Genomic DNA, 14,518 nt, shown 5'->3' with positions numbered 1-14,518 from the left:
CGCATGCGAAGGTTGTGGGTTGTGGGTTCGGTTCCCACCTGCGGCAAGTTGTATTTTCATCAACTTTAATTGCCATTAATTTATCGTTTCATTATTTCATTTATTAAGCACAAGTAATGTCCCCTATGTTGCCCTTGGTGTCAGTGTTTGTTGGCTTCTTATGATTTGACTAATAAAGATCGGGTCCCTCGGTTAACCCCCTTTCTTCTCGTTTGTGCGCTCACTAAAGACACATTAAAGGGATGAGCAAAAGTAATGTTTCCGGAGTAGCGGCAAACTGCTGGTTCCGAAAGAAACAGAAGTCTGCCCGCCGGTCACTCTGTCACTGGCTACTCGGAGCTGCCGAGGAGAGTGGATTTCTTTGCGTATAACTAAAATTCTTGCGTAGCAGTAATGCGTCACCGAGCCCTTTCGGCAAGTATACGACGTCGCTCTGCCAACTCTTATTCGCTGATGATCCGTTCTAGCGGCATTTTTCTCTCCCCGTTGCAGGCCGCCGCGATTTCCGACTTGCCACCACAAGCTAAGCGAGGGCAAGCGGACCATTCGTGACGTCCCCCAACAGCACTCTCCTCTCCCGGTTATCTACTTTCACTGCGCTAGCTTGGCCCCAGTCCACTTCTGCAAAGATTTTCCAAGGCTAAGGCATTCATTCATTCATTCATTTTCAATTCCGCGTGGGAAGTTGAATGTGGATGAGCCATGGTGTCGTCAAGGATTTCAGAGTATTTTTCGTAGGTGGCCTTTTCAAGAAAAAGTTCTCAAAGCTTACTGTGTTGAGTTTGCCATTCTTTTAGAATGCAATGTAGTGCAGTTTTAGCGATAACCAATGCACTACACCAAAAATAGGGGCTGCCAAAATCCAAGACCTCATGGCGATCTGTTGCTCGAAAAAACTTCAGGACGAAGAACCCCCCGCCCCCGATTATTCGTTTTTTGGTCATTCTCTATATTAACGAGCCACGTCGCACAAAACAGAAGCTTGACATTTTTTTAACTGCTGCAAAAGCACATTTTATTATGACACCTTACCTCGCTAAATAGTGTTCCTTCAAAGTGAGACAATCCGTTAACGACTTGGGAGACCATGCTCTCTGGAGGTACGCGAATCTTAACGTTGCCAACGTGCCACCTCTCGTGGGCCGAGTGGCATCTACTTTCGCATGCACGTACAGCACCTTTCCCGGTGCGCGTTTCACCGCAGCGAGATACGGGCCACGCGAGTCTGCGCTAGATGATCGTGCCTCACGGCGCGTCCCCATGTTTGCCGATGCCAGCGATGCACGCGCTGGGTCGCGAAATATGTCGCCGCACGTTTCTCCGCCCACACTTCGTCCACAAAGGCCAGAATTCGCTGACCTGTTTAATCGGAGAGCTCTGTGCGCGGTAGCAACTCCGTGTACAAAGAGAAGACCATCACTCATGGAGAAGTCTCATTGCATGTTCTCCCCGCACTTTCTAATGCCCTGGCTGCAGCTGGGAGTGGCATTTGCGGACGCTGACCGTTGCCGTATTGAAGCGACCGATAAGCCAGACGTGTGGCCGAGGTGGACTTGAATAGCGCGTGCGCATAGCGCGTGCGCATAGCGCATCTCTTTATGCACCGCCACTAAGCAGGCCAGACTCTTAGACCGTGACCACATCCTTCGCTGGCGCAGAAAGCTATTCGTGCGCTAGTGCAGTTTTTGAGGGCGCACTGGACTCGGTGGCCGTTTCTGGTCGTATGCATCGTACTGCATGGTACACGACGCTCACTCTCTGCCATTGTTTTCTATCCCCCTTTCCCACATGGTACTGTAGCGAACCACATGGTCGTTTGGTGAACCTCCCTATCTTTCCTCTCCTTGCTACGCCTCTGTCTCTCCACTTGCCGCACGCTGCTTTTTAGGAGAAAAAAACTATTCATCATTATGTAAGCACACATGATGCTGGGGGCTCGGGAAGAAAAAAAGGCAATACTTATCTTGACAATGACCGCCCCCATTTTACAAGTAAGTCGTCAGTTTCAGGATGTGAATGCAGAAATGCACATGATTCATTCGTGCATGATTAATGATTCATTCGTAAAGGTTAAACACGCATCCACATAATGCAAATAGAAATGTGTAACATATAAACACTCGATCACTTACATCATAAATATTTATCCGTGAAATAGAGCTAATAGCGCTCAGGAAAGGAACCGAGGATGTATTAGTTCATTTCGTCTATATATCCCTCTTTTCATTGAACCCACCTATCAACTACTAGCGCTTTGTAAGGGTCTGCTTTGCACTGTCGTTCGAGCATGGCCGCATAGGATTGCGTGGGTTTTCAACGTTCTTGACAACACTCGTACAAGGACGGATGTGAGAAATAAAGGCGCTTGCTACACGTGGGTCAAGGCTCTTTCGCCACCTTGCAGTTTCCCTCAATCTTTCAACCCCTCCCTCTCAGAGTGAGGCAGTCTAAAAACATGGCGGTTTTGTTAAAGAGAGTGTGGCCAGTGTCCAGAGATGAGCCCGTTAGACTAGCCTTACCTATTCGTCTAACTCCATTAAACCGTGAAAACAATAGAAAAACGAGAAAGATTAAGTACGTATACATACAGGAGTCCAACGAGCCGCTTGTGCATATTTTAAAGGCAGAAATATCCAATAAACGTAGACAATGAAATAAAAAATGGTCAAGACGTTCAGTGTATTGCAGAATACCGTCGGTAAAAGGGTATTCATCTACGCATTCTCGCATCTAATGGAATAAGTAACTACTCCCTAAATTAAAACGCAGGTGGTGTTTATTTCATACTGAATTGATAAAATGTTCGCAATTTTGTATAAGGTGTCATAGCTAACGCTATCCAAGCTGTCCAACAAAAAAAAAAGAATTAAGAAAACAGGATGCAAGATATGATCTTAAAATCTGCTATGTTTCGTCGTCATACCTCTGGCAACCGAATACCATAGGTTTCATAAGTCGGTCTGGAACAGTGTCTTTATTAATCTTTCTTTTTTTCGTTGAACCGTTCAACTAACGTTAGCTGGGACGCGTGGTATACATGTGGCAGCTGAAATGCGCAATCAAGTGATTTGTGCATGAAGCGCTAACGATGCCTATGAGTCGGTTGGTCGAGGAATTCTAGCCTATTGTTTACACAGTCGTACGTGTCATGAGCACGCTCGTTCTCAGTCAACGTATGCTACAGACATCGACAGGCATTGCAAAGTTGCACATTGCTTCGTGGCTTGTAAGTCTGCCCTTTACAAAGTCGCATATGTCCGACGTGATGCGTTATTCGTAATATTTCAATACGTCCGAACGGATTTTTACTGTGCATGAAAAAAAGGAGGCGTGATTCACTCACATCATCAAAAGGCTTTTGTGCCCGAGCCATGGTTTCAGGAACCTGTAGAGGACAGGCTTGTCCGACTTCACTTTGCCCATGAGGAGTGCCTGGAAGATGCACGAACATTCCGCACATTGATGAGGCGTAAACAAGGAGCCTTCATTATTGCACGGACTGTCTCAACTAAATGTCGCCAAAAAACAAGCATAACAGAGGGCTTTACATGAATGGTTTACTGTACGAAGTGGTTTACGTTTCAGACCACTGATATCGCTACCGCGATATCAGTGGTCTGTTAGCTAACACACACAAACACAAACACATACACACACACACGCGCGCGCGCACACACACACACGCACGCACGCACACACACACGCACACACACACACACGCACACACACACAAACACACACACACACAAACACACACACAAGCGCGCGCGCACACACACACGCGCACGCAGCACGCACGCACACAAAAGATATAGATAGCTTTAAACGCTGCTATCCGGCATTTCTCAATATTTTTTTACATTGATAGCTTATCGATTGGGTGAGTTAACTGAATGTTGGCTAATAAACTAAAAAAAATTATATGTGCACAAGGAATACAAAAACATGAACGCTCATGATTAGCATAAACAGTGAACAACGTCCTTTAACCTACAGTGGGCGCTGTTCGTGAAAAGCCCTCCATTACCTTTATTCCTTAGCGACATTAAGTTGGGATAGCAGGTATAGAAGCATGCACAGGAGCCGTACATCGATATTTTCTGACACGTGTCACTGAATTATCTACATAACCTTTCTTTCTTGCTGTTTCATACGCTGCAGAGAGAGAGAGAGTGTTCGGTGCATTGTACCGGTGATATAAATATCGCTTTTCTGTTTCACCTTTACATTCCCTTCTCCCTCACTTCTATGTAGGATAGCAAACAAGACGTTAGCCGGCCAGACTTTCCCGCCTGTCCTCCTTTTTCTGCTTTCTCTCGCATTCTTAGATCTTTCGCAATATAACAGGTTGTGCAGCCGATCTACAATCGGGCTTAGTCTTCCTTTAGAATAAACTTCAGACTATGTTAAAACATTTACAGAAATTAGTTATTGGATATGAGTTTTCGCAAGATCTTTTTCAGTCTATCCCGAACATTAGGCACGAATCGGGGTATTCTTTCTTTTGCTTTTTTGATCTCAAGCTGATCAGTGAAATAAGAAAAACAAATTAACCGGTCTGTCGTAATGATACCTAACTGCTCTTAATGCATAGTTCATAGTGCTGTTCCATCGCGCTAGGCAGATTTTTCAGAGCACTTTCTATTAATGGGCATGATTGGCCATTATTCGCGGTAACTCTACGACGAAGATGAAACACTTCTGTATAATCCGCTATAGCTCTGCATTGTGGCATTGTGCGATTTACGCTTTCTGTTCCCACATGGAACATCCAGTCATGCAACAAGCTACTGAGAGCAACGCAGTATTGCAATGGAAGTCACCTGTGCCGCTTCAGGCGTGTGAATTCCCACGATGGGCGTCAGGAACATGTATCCCTTCAAGGTCTTCCCTTCGTACGCTTTGCACACGTCGCATACGGCGCTGAACACGGCTACGGAGACAAGGAGGGACGCCAAGGGTTACAACGTATACTTCTGCGCGTTTGCAATCTATACGATCGTCAATATTTGTACCAATTCGTGTTGTCATGATATAGCACGTCTTCCGGTTGCCAGTACTAGAAATCCCGACGGCTCGTTCCGTGATGTTTTTCTAAGCCAACAAGGAAAAACGGAGAGTCTTCAACTGATGGTGGAGATCACTGCCATAGGTATAGTGCAGAACTGGTGGAAACACGAGGGACAAACGACACGGGCGTTCCTGGTGCTCCCGTCAGTTTTCCGCTCTACCCACGGCCGTCGATTTCACCATTCGTTAAAGTCTTTCTTACTGTTCGCTCACAGGCAGAATCTGTTCCAACTCGCAGTGGAGCCCTTTGCCTGGCCATGCACTTATTGAATGCTAGTCCAAATGAGAAGGGGGGCGCAGTCGAACAGCTTTACAACGAAGTGTTTCGGGCCTACTAAATCATTCGTTATACCTGCCAATTCGTTGCAACATTCGCGCACCGCAAAGCTCACAATAGAACCGGAACAGGATTATTCATTCGTTATACAGGTCATTTCGTTGTGAAAGCGTTCGACTTTACATGAAATGAATCGTTCAGACGCAGTATACATGCGCACGCAGCGTACAGAAGCACACACTGTAACAGGTAATTAAGTTGACAAGCTCACAGCCAGTGTCCAGTAACAGGGCTAAGATCCCCATCGCCGTACGAGAAGTACTTCTTGTGCTGCTGCACAGCCCAAATACAAGTGGTGCACTTCAAAGGAGCTACCGCGAAACTTTATACCCGCCTTACAGAGTATGTTACGACGATGCGAAGCACGTGTAAACGCATAAAACATAATGTTACGCGTATGAAACCATTTAGAATATATTTACAAAGAGTGAACGTTCGCGGAGAAAGAATAGAGCCTAGCCATGCTGTGTCCACTTTTCATCGTCTTCAGCAGCGTCGTGGTTCTCTTCTTCGCCTCATCGTAACAATATCGTACAATTAATTGCGCAACATATAATGCTGGAACATGTCACAAGTGCCTGGACCCTGCATCTACGACGAACAATCATCACGTTGTGTAGTTGTGCTCTGGTACACGGAATATTAGGCACAAGATTAGGCACAAGAAACAGTAGTTTGTGCCTGAAATTTTGATATTGAAATGTATGCTGTTTTGTTTTTAACGCTTCTCATGCTCCCATTATGTTTGAAATGTTAGGAGTATCCCTGGTTTATCCTACTGTATGCCTTGTAAAGGGGATCGGAACCTTTATCCAGTGAATTAACTTTCACTTTTTAGTTCGCACTTCCCCCATACAATATGGAAATAAACTCAATTCAATTCAATTCAAAGATCCTCAGGGAGGCTAAACTTAGGTCTGATGGTCCAGAGCACTAAACCCGGGGGATAATAGAAAAATGCTCAAACCCTTTACTGCAGTATCTGCATCCCCATGCCAAGGAGCTTTTGACGTTTTCCCTTCAGCAGTCTGTTAAACTTCCTGGTAATACATCAGCGTAACTGAATGCGCAGCATCTAAAAAAAGAAGCCAATAATCGAGCGAATTTAGACAAGTGTCAAATAGCAACGTCGAGAGTGACACGTTCTTTTAATAACATGTGCATTTATGGCACTTCGTCGGCACTTAGTGGAGCGTTATGGCATGTGTTCTGACGCCGATTAAAAGACAGCGATAACGCAACACTAAGTGTCGACTAAGTGTCGTAAATGCGTGTGGTAATAGAAAGAAGCACCCTCTTGGCGATTCTAACACAGATGTGTTAAAACTCGAGCAATCTTCGGAAATGTAATACTTAAACGCTGTCAATTGACTTAGGCTTGTGTATGATGGTGAAGCCCAATAAAGTGTCGAAGGGGCAATGTTGAAAATTCCTGGTATTGATAGAGCTGCATGCGTCTATTTTATGTTGGTTTTCTTTGATATTTTGTTATGAACGCCCCGCGGCCATTGTCTTGAATTAAAGCAAAAAGCAATCGCGCATACTTCATAGCGGTGATCGTATCAATACGACGTAAAGACCGACTGACTGTCACACCTTGCAACGCTACTCGACAGGTGAAGACTTCCTGCAACACTAATGTGGACTGCTTAAAACTTCGGGAATGTTTTTTTTTTCGCGTGTGCGTGGGCTTATAAAAGTTCGAACATTTTGCACTGTTCTTTCAAGGGACAGTATTCTGCCTAATTCAGGAAATTCTAGTCGCCTTTGGCAATGAATGGTCGAACTTTGTCTGTGCAGTATACTAATGGAGTACTGAGTAATATTACCAGAGTACTGACGCATATTTTTCAAGTTATAGAAACTCTCATACACGTTTCCCGCCCGTTAGAAGATGATACTTAGCAAATATGAATGTTGGGAAACTCTTAAAAGATGTTTTAATTTTGAATTTGATAATAAAGTAAGTCTCAAAGCACCTGAGATGGCGTCACAGATATTATCGCCACATCGTGGCAGAGCAGAATTCGCTGGTGTCTTGTAGAAAGGTAACGTAAGTGATGACGCTTCATATAAAAAGAGAGAGAGAGAGAGAACAGCTCGCGTTTCTTCTTGGTGCGCTTCTGTGTGGAAACAGCAGCTCTCGCAGGAATGGAAACCAGACAATATATCATAACGTCATGACGGTATGCAGCTCGTGGTGCAGCTCTGGAGGATAGCACCGTTGCCATCGTGTCCAAAGCAATATTTAGTACGCTGCATGAAAAAAAATCGCCAATTAACTGATATTATGAAATATGTTTCCGCCATTTAGCCAAGGCAGCAAATGAGGCAATACACGTAATTATTTTACGACGATTGAAGAAGGACTTGCAAAAATTCACTGTCACGTTTTCGTTTGCTAGCAACACCTACAGCGCAACCCGCTGAAATTCTTGGACTGCGGAAGTCGCGAAGGAACAAAATATGGTAGCAGGCTGAGCTCCTCACGAACAATTGAGATTCCAGATCACGTGCACACCGGACATTTACGCGTTTTCGACATACGCGGTTCATTTATTAATATCAGGCCGTTCGTCCAGAAGTTTGAATGATTCGACATGCTTTGAATCGATCCTCGAGCTGAACTTTATACCTGTGTGTACGGGATAATCCACTTATAGAGGCAGGGCTTTTAGTGGCGTTTAGGTCAGGACAATTTGAACACATCTGCTTGTGTTGTAGATTAGCCGATACAGCTCTTCCAGCAGATTTCTATCTTTTCGAGGTCCGTCTGCGGGCTCGAGCTCTAGTTATTGCTAGAATAATAATAATGAGAGGTTTTCTCAACTTCAAAAAACGTTGAACAAGCCCTACTAGAAAAAAGTCTGAATATTGCTTGCAAAATGAGCCTTTGAACCATGCTAGAATAAAGTTACCGTGTGTTACGTTTCGCCTACGACGCGCGGTTTAGCCGGCGCGATTGCAACAAAGCGGCAGACATTTTGGCCCGTTCGGCGTCGCCGCTACGCTCCCCGCCAGGCGTTTCCAGGCGTTTCCAGGCGTTTCCAGGCGTTTCCAGGCATGTTCCGATGCCACGTGTCTTCATGTGCGTGTGTGAGTGTATGTGCCATTGTGCCCGACCGGCGGCGATGCGACAGCAGGGGGTCACCTTCTCCTCTCAGTCATTGTGCCCGACCAGAGGCGCTACGAGAGCAGAAGTTACCTTCTCCTTCCAGTCATTGTGCCTGACCAGAGGCGTTATGAGAGCAGAGGTTACCTTCTCCTCCCAGTCTTTGTGCCCGACCGGCGGCGCTACGACAGTGTGCGTCACCTTAGCCCATTGTACAATCACGTGCTCGTCTATTGAGGGGTTCCTTCTTGCCCTCAACTGCGAGAGTATAAAAACAGCTGCCCCCGGACGCCAAAAGGAGGGCTCCGATTTCTTCTGTTGAGTAAAGTGCTCTCCCGTCTCTCTACTTCGGTCAACCTGACCGCCAACTCTTTGCGATGTTAAAATAAACAAGTTGTTTTGTTGTTACCAGTCGACTCATGCTTTGCCGGGACCTTCGGATGCTTCCAGTTGTACCCCAGGCCGCCAGGCCAACGCTACCCTTGGGGCTTGCGACCCAGGTACAACCACGGGCGTCAGCGCCGAGTTCCCAACAAATCGTACCAGCGGGGTAAGACCACAACTCGTACCAGCGGAGCGATTCAAACAAATGTCTGCCAGCGGTGAGATCGCGACAACGGAGGCCAGCCGCGAAGATATGCAGTTGACTGTATGCTGAGCAGCTCAACAACGATCCGGGAGCAGTGCAACGAGCCCTGTGTGATGACTGGTTGCCTGCAGCGGAACGACTGCGCTGAATTCCTGCCTGCGAGGTTTGGTGAGTGCGGGACTTTCTTCTTCTGAGCTTTGCCAGGCTTTTGTTAGTGTCAGAAACAGAGCTGGTAATTGTGGTTGTCGTTGCTGCCGGGTTAGTTTGCGGCAAGACAATAGTAAGCAGTAGAGAAAGCAGCATTCAGAGCAGCCATGGATTTGAAGTCGTTGCGCAAACCGAAATTGTTGGAGCTTGCAAGAGAGTTGGGTCTGGATGTCTCAGACAAACTCAGAAAACCGGAACTGCTAAAGGCTATTCTTGAGTTAGAAGCTGAGGATGACGAGCTGTCGGAATGCCTTGAGACCATTGAGGAAAGGGAGACTGCAAAAAGAGAAGAGCGTGAACGTAAAGAACAGAAAGAAAAAGAAGAGCGTGAACGTAAAGAACAGAAAGAGCAAGAGCAACAAGAGCGTGACCGTCAACACGCTTTGGAAATGAAGCGTCTTGAGGTAGAGATGGAACGCACTCGTAATGGAAGTCAGGCACACGGTGCAGGAGAACGCGTATTGTTCAAAATGACTGACCTGATGCGGCCGTTTAAGCTTGGAGAGGACATTGGTTTGTTCCTGGTTAACTTTGAGCGAACGTGCGAGAAGCAGGGGTTCTCTCGGGAAACGTGGCCACAGCGCTTGCTCACTTTGTTACCCTGCGAGGCGGCCGACGTAGTCGCTCGCTTGGATAGAGAGGAGGCAGAGGATTTCGACACAGTGAAATCGAGTCTTCTAAAAAAGTACCGGCTGTCTGCGGAGGCGTTCCGTCGGAAGTTTCGGGAAAATGAGAAAGGCAAAAGTGAGTCATATACAGAGTTTGCGTATAGGCTTATGTCAAACATGCAGGAGTGGCTCAAAGAAGAGAAAGCGTTTGGTGACCACGATAAAGTTCTGCAGTGCTTCGGGCTAGAACAGTTTTATAGTCGGTTACCGGAGAACGTGCGGTACTGGGTCTTGGATAGGCCAGACGTTTGTACGGTGGCTAAAGCCGCTGAGCTAGCCGAGGAGTTTGTGACGCGTCGGGCTCGCGGAGCTAAGGACGGTCAAAAGGGTGAATTTGGCTCGAAGTTTGAGAGGCCGAAATTCACGCCCATGAGATTAAAGGGGGACACGCGTAGTGAGGATGCGAGTGAAAGCAGTCCGACCAAACGTAAAGAGACGGCGGCAGCCAAACGCAGAAAGCGGTTCGAGATGAGGCGAGCGCGCGTTTGTTATACGTGCCAGAAGCCGGGTCACTTTTCGGCGCAGTGTCCGGAAACAACACCAAAAGTTGTGTTTTTTTCAATAGGCAGCACTGACGAGAACATGAAGCTTCTCGAGCCTTACATGCGAGACCTCCTCGTGAACGGGAAAGAGTGCCGAGTGCTTCGCGATTCCGCAGCTACGATGGATGTAGTTCACCCCTCTTACGTAGAACCCCATATGTTCACGGGCGAGTGCGCATGGATCAAGCAAGCCGTGGAAGCTCATAGCGTGTGTCTGCCAGTAGCAAAGGTGCTTATTGAAGGACCTTTCGGAGCGCTTGAGACGGAGGCGGCAGTGTCATCTATGCTGCCACCCCTGTACCCGTACCTATTTTCAAACAGGTCCGATCACCTCCTGCGCGAGAAGGGGCTTTTGTTTGGTGAGGCTAGCGTTCAGGCCTTAACCAGATCGAAGGTTCGGGAGCTCGCTGCAAAGGCGGTAGTTGCGGGGCCGACGTTATCGAACAATGAAAAAGGGTCAGAGGTGCAGCAAGCTGACGAACTGAATAAAATTGAGCCTGTAGCCTTGAAGGCGCCAGATACTGGAGAGGAAACGCCCGACACGGGAAAGTTAGAAGAGCTATCTACTGATTTGCTCATCGCGCCTACGTCAGACGGACTTGATAGGTTGCTAAAAGTCAGCCGGTCGGCTTTGATAGCCGAGCAAAAGAAGGATGGTAGCCTAGAAAACATACGCTGCAATGTCAAGGAAGGTATCGCCAAGAAAAATGCGCGTTTTGTGGAAAGAGGTGGAGTCCTGTACCGGAAGTATCTAGACCGAAGAGGAGTGGAGTTCGATCAGCTGATCGTTCCTCAATGCTATCGTCAGGATCTGTTGCGCTTGTCGCATGGGGGTTCGTGGTCCGGACACCTAGGAGTTAAGAAAACTAAGGACCGTCTCTTGCAAGAGTACTATTGGCCAGGGTGTTTTCGGGACGCAGACCACTTCGTGAGGTCATGTGACACCTGTCAGCGGGTGGGCAAACCAGGGGACAAATCGAGGGCGCCGTTGAAATTGGTACCTATCATTACGGAGCCTTTTAGACGGCTCGTTATTGATACAGTGGGACCTCTGCCGGTAACAGCCACGGAGTACAGACACATTTTGACTGTGATCTGCCCAGCGACAAAGTTCCCTGAAGCAGTGCCGCTTAAAGAACTCAGCTCAGTTGAGATAGTCAATGCACTACTGTCCATATTTGCGCGAGTTGGTTTTCCTGCGGAAATCCAATCAGATCAGGGCACAGTGTTTACTAGCGCGTTGACGACAACTTTTCTCGAAAGGTGTGGGGTAAAGCTGCTACACAGCTCAGTGTACCACCCACAGTCGAATTCCGTTGAGAAGCTCCACTCCGTCATGAAGCGCGTGTTGAGAGCATTGTGTTTTGAACATCGAACTGACTGGGAGCTGTGTCTGCCTGGGGTGATGTTTGCATTAAGAACCGCGCCGCATGCGGCTACGGGGTTTTCGCCAGCTGAACTGGTGTACGGTCGCTCGCTTCGATCTCCGCTTCGCATGCTTCGAGAATCATGGGAAGGCAGGGGCGACGACCCAGTCGTGGTGGAGTACGTACTTAAGCTCCTCGAACGCTTAAGAAGGGCACAGGAGTTGTCAGGTGAAGCAATGGCAAAGGCCCAGCAGAGGGCCAAGGTTTATTATGATCGGACCGCCAGGGCCCGTCGTTTTGAGGTGGGCGATGAGGTCATGATATTGCGCACATCGCTAAACAACAAACTAGACGTGCAGTGGGAGGGCCCAGCACGAATTGTTCAGAAACTGTCGGACGTTAACTACGTGGTAAGTCTGCCAGGAAAGCGGAAAGCACAGCAAGTTTACCACTGTAATCTGCTCAAACCTTATAGACAAAGGGAAGCAGTGGTGTGCATGATGGTAAACGTTCCTGAAGAGCTTCCGGTCGAGCTTCCGGGACTAGGCTCAGTAACGAACAGGGAAGACACCGGTCAAGTCATTAGTGACCTTATCAGTAAAGCACCGCTGTCGCCTGAGCAGAAAACCGAACTACACCAGCTATTACAAGAGTTTCAAGGTCTGTTCTCTGAGAGGCCTGGTAGGACTTCTGTACTTACTCATGATAGAGAACTTACCTCCCCAGAGCCAGTACGATCCAAGGCGTACCGGGTGTCACCCCGCGAGAACGATATTATGGAGGCTGAGGTAAATAAAATGCTACAGCTCGGTGTTATTGAGGCAGGTGAGAGTGATTATACCTCCCCTTTGATTTTAGTTGAGGTACCGGGCAAGGAACCTCGTCCTTGCGTCGACTACCGCAGGCTTAATTCCATCACTAAGGATCAAATTTATCCGATCCCTAACATCGAGGAGCGCCTTGAGAAAGTTAGTAGCGCTCAGTTTATTTCCACCCTAGATCTTGTCAGGGGTTATTGGCAGGTTCCACTTACAGAAGAGGCTAGTAGGTATGCGGCGTTCATTTCACCAATGGGAACATTCCGTCCTAAAGTGTTGAGTTTTGGTTTGAAGAACGCGCCATACTGTTTTTCAAGCCTCATGGATAAAGTGTTGCGGGGACAGCAAGAATTCGCTTTACCGTATCTAGACGACGTAGCGATATTCTCCGCATCCTGGTCTGAGCATATGGCACACTTGCGGGCAGTGCTAACCCGCCTGCGCGAAGCGTGCTTGACAGTCAAGGCTCCTAAGTGCCAGTTAGCACAGGCCGAGGTTGTCTACCTCGGTCACGTGATTGGTCAGGGTCGTCGCCGCCCCTCTGAAATAAAAGTGGCCGCTGTGCGAGACTTTCCGCAACCGCGCACGAAGACCGATATTCGGTCGTTCTTAGGTGTCACCGGCTACTATCAGAGGTACATCCCCAGGTACTCTGATATCGCGGCTCCCCTGACGGATGCTCTAAGAAAAACAGAGCCTCAAACAGTCGTCTGGGACGAGACAAAGGAAAGAGCTTTTAGCACCCTAAAGAGTGCCCTAACAAGCCAACCTGTGCTACGATCGCCAGACTATACAAAAGGGTTCGTTGTTCAGTGCGATGCTAGTGAGCGAGGCATGGGCGTTGTACTGTGCCAACGGGAAAAGGGAGAAGTAGAACACCCCGTCCTGTATGCTAGTCGTAAGCTGACCAGTCGTGAGCAGGCGTATAGCGCCACCGAGAAAGAGTGTGCATGTCTCGTGTGGGCCGTTCAGAAATTGTCATGCTATCTAGCCGGCTCGAGGTTTATCATTGAGACGGATCACTGCCCTCTCCAATGGCTGCAGACCATCTCTCCCAAAAATGGCCGCCTCCTGCGCTGGAGCCTCGCTTTGCAACAATATTCCTTTGAGGTGCGTTACAAAAAGGGGAGTCTCAACGGTAACGCCGATGGCTTAAGTCGAAGCCCCTAACGTAGGAATCAGCCTCAAAATTGTTTGTTACTGATGTTTTTCTTCCTGAGGCAGGATTGTTTAACATATTGCTTTTGTTTAGTGTTTCAAAGTGATGATATGCTTTCTAGTGCAATTTTCCAATTTGTGGACGCGTTCTGAGTGATGCTAGACTACTGTAAGGAACTAGGCAGTGGTATAAACAGGGGAAAGAGCCTGGCAGGGCTTAGTGAGGGTTGTGCCGTGCTTGCTGACTGAGCGGTTGAGTTTCAGCGTAGTTCTAACGCTTGCCGGGAACGAGAACAAGAATGTGAACTCTCCCGAAGTCACTTTGCAGTGTCCCGTGCGAACCTGAACGAGAGAACGAGGCCTTCTCTGTGCGCTGCGCTCAAGAAACGTCGAGGGACTCCCGACTTCGGTTATGAGCATCATCGAGCGACATCCCTCCGGACAGCGGATGCAGTCCCCTGTCCATCGGGATCTCCTTCCCCCGGCGGGGCGGTCTGTTACGTTTCGCCTACGACGCGCGGTTTAGCCGGCGCGATTGCAACAAAGCGGCAGACATTTTGGCCCGTTCGGCGTCGCCGCTACGCTCCCCGCCAGGCGTTTCCAGGCGTTTCCAGGCGTTTCCAGGCGTTTCCAGGCATGTTCCGATGCCA

General features: G+C 48.0%; 1 protein-coding gene across 1 annotated transcript in view; it reads right to left on the bottom strand.

Moving 5' to 3' along the window:
- Nucleotides 1-14,518, bottom strand: part of LOC142573039 (cytochrome P450 4V2-like) — a 69,689-nt gene that overhangs the window by 32,979 nt on the left and 22,192 nt on the right. The window contains exons 2-3 of the mRNA XM_075682539.1: nucleotides 4,824-4,933; nucleotides 3,344-3,432 (exon numbers count right to left, since the gene is read on the bottom strand). Of these exons, the coding sequence (XP_075538654.1) occupies nucleotides 3,344-3,432; nucleotides 4,824-4,933 (199 nt within the window). The remainder of the gene's footprint in view (nucleotides 1-3,343; nucleotides 3,433-4,823; nucleotides 4,934-14,518) is intronic.

This window comes from Dermacentor variabilis, chromosome 2 (assembly GCF_050947875.1).
Source record: "Dermacentor variabilis isolate Ectoservices chromosome 2, ASM5094787v1, whole genome shotgun sequence".
Classification (NCBI taxonomy): Eukaryota; Metazoa; Arthropoda; class Arachnida; order Ixodida; family Ixodidae; genus Dermacentor; species Dermacentor variabilis.
This window is presented reverse-complemented; position numbering and strand designations above follow the sequence as displayed.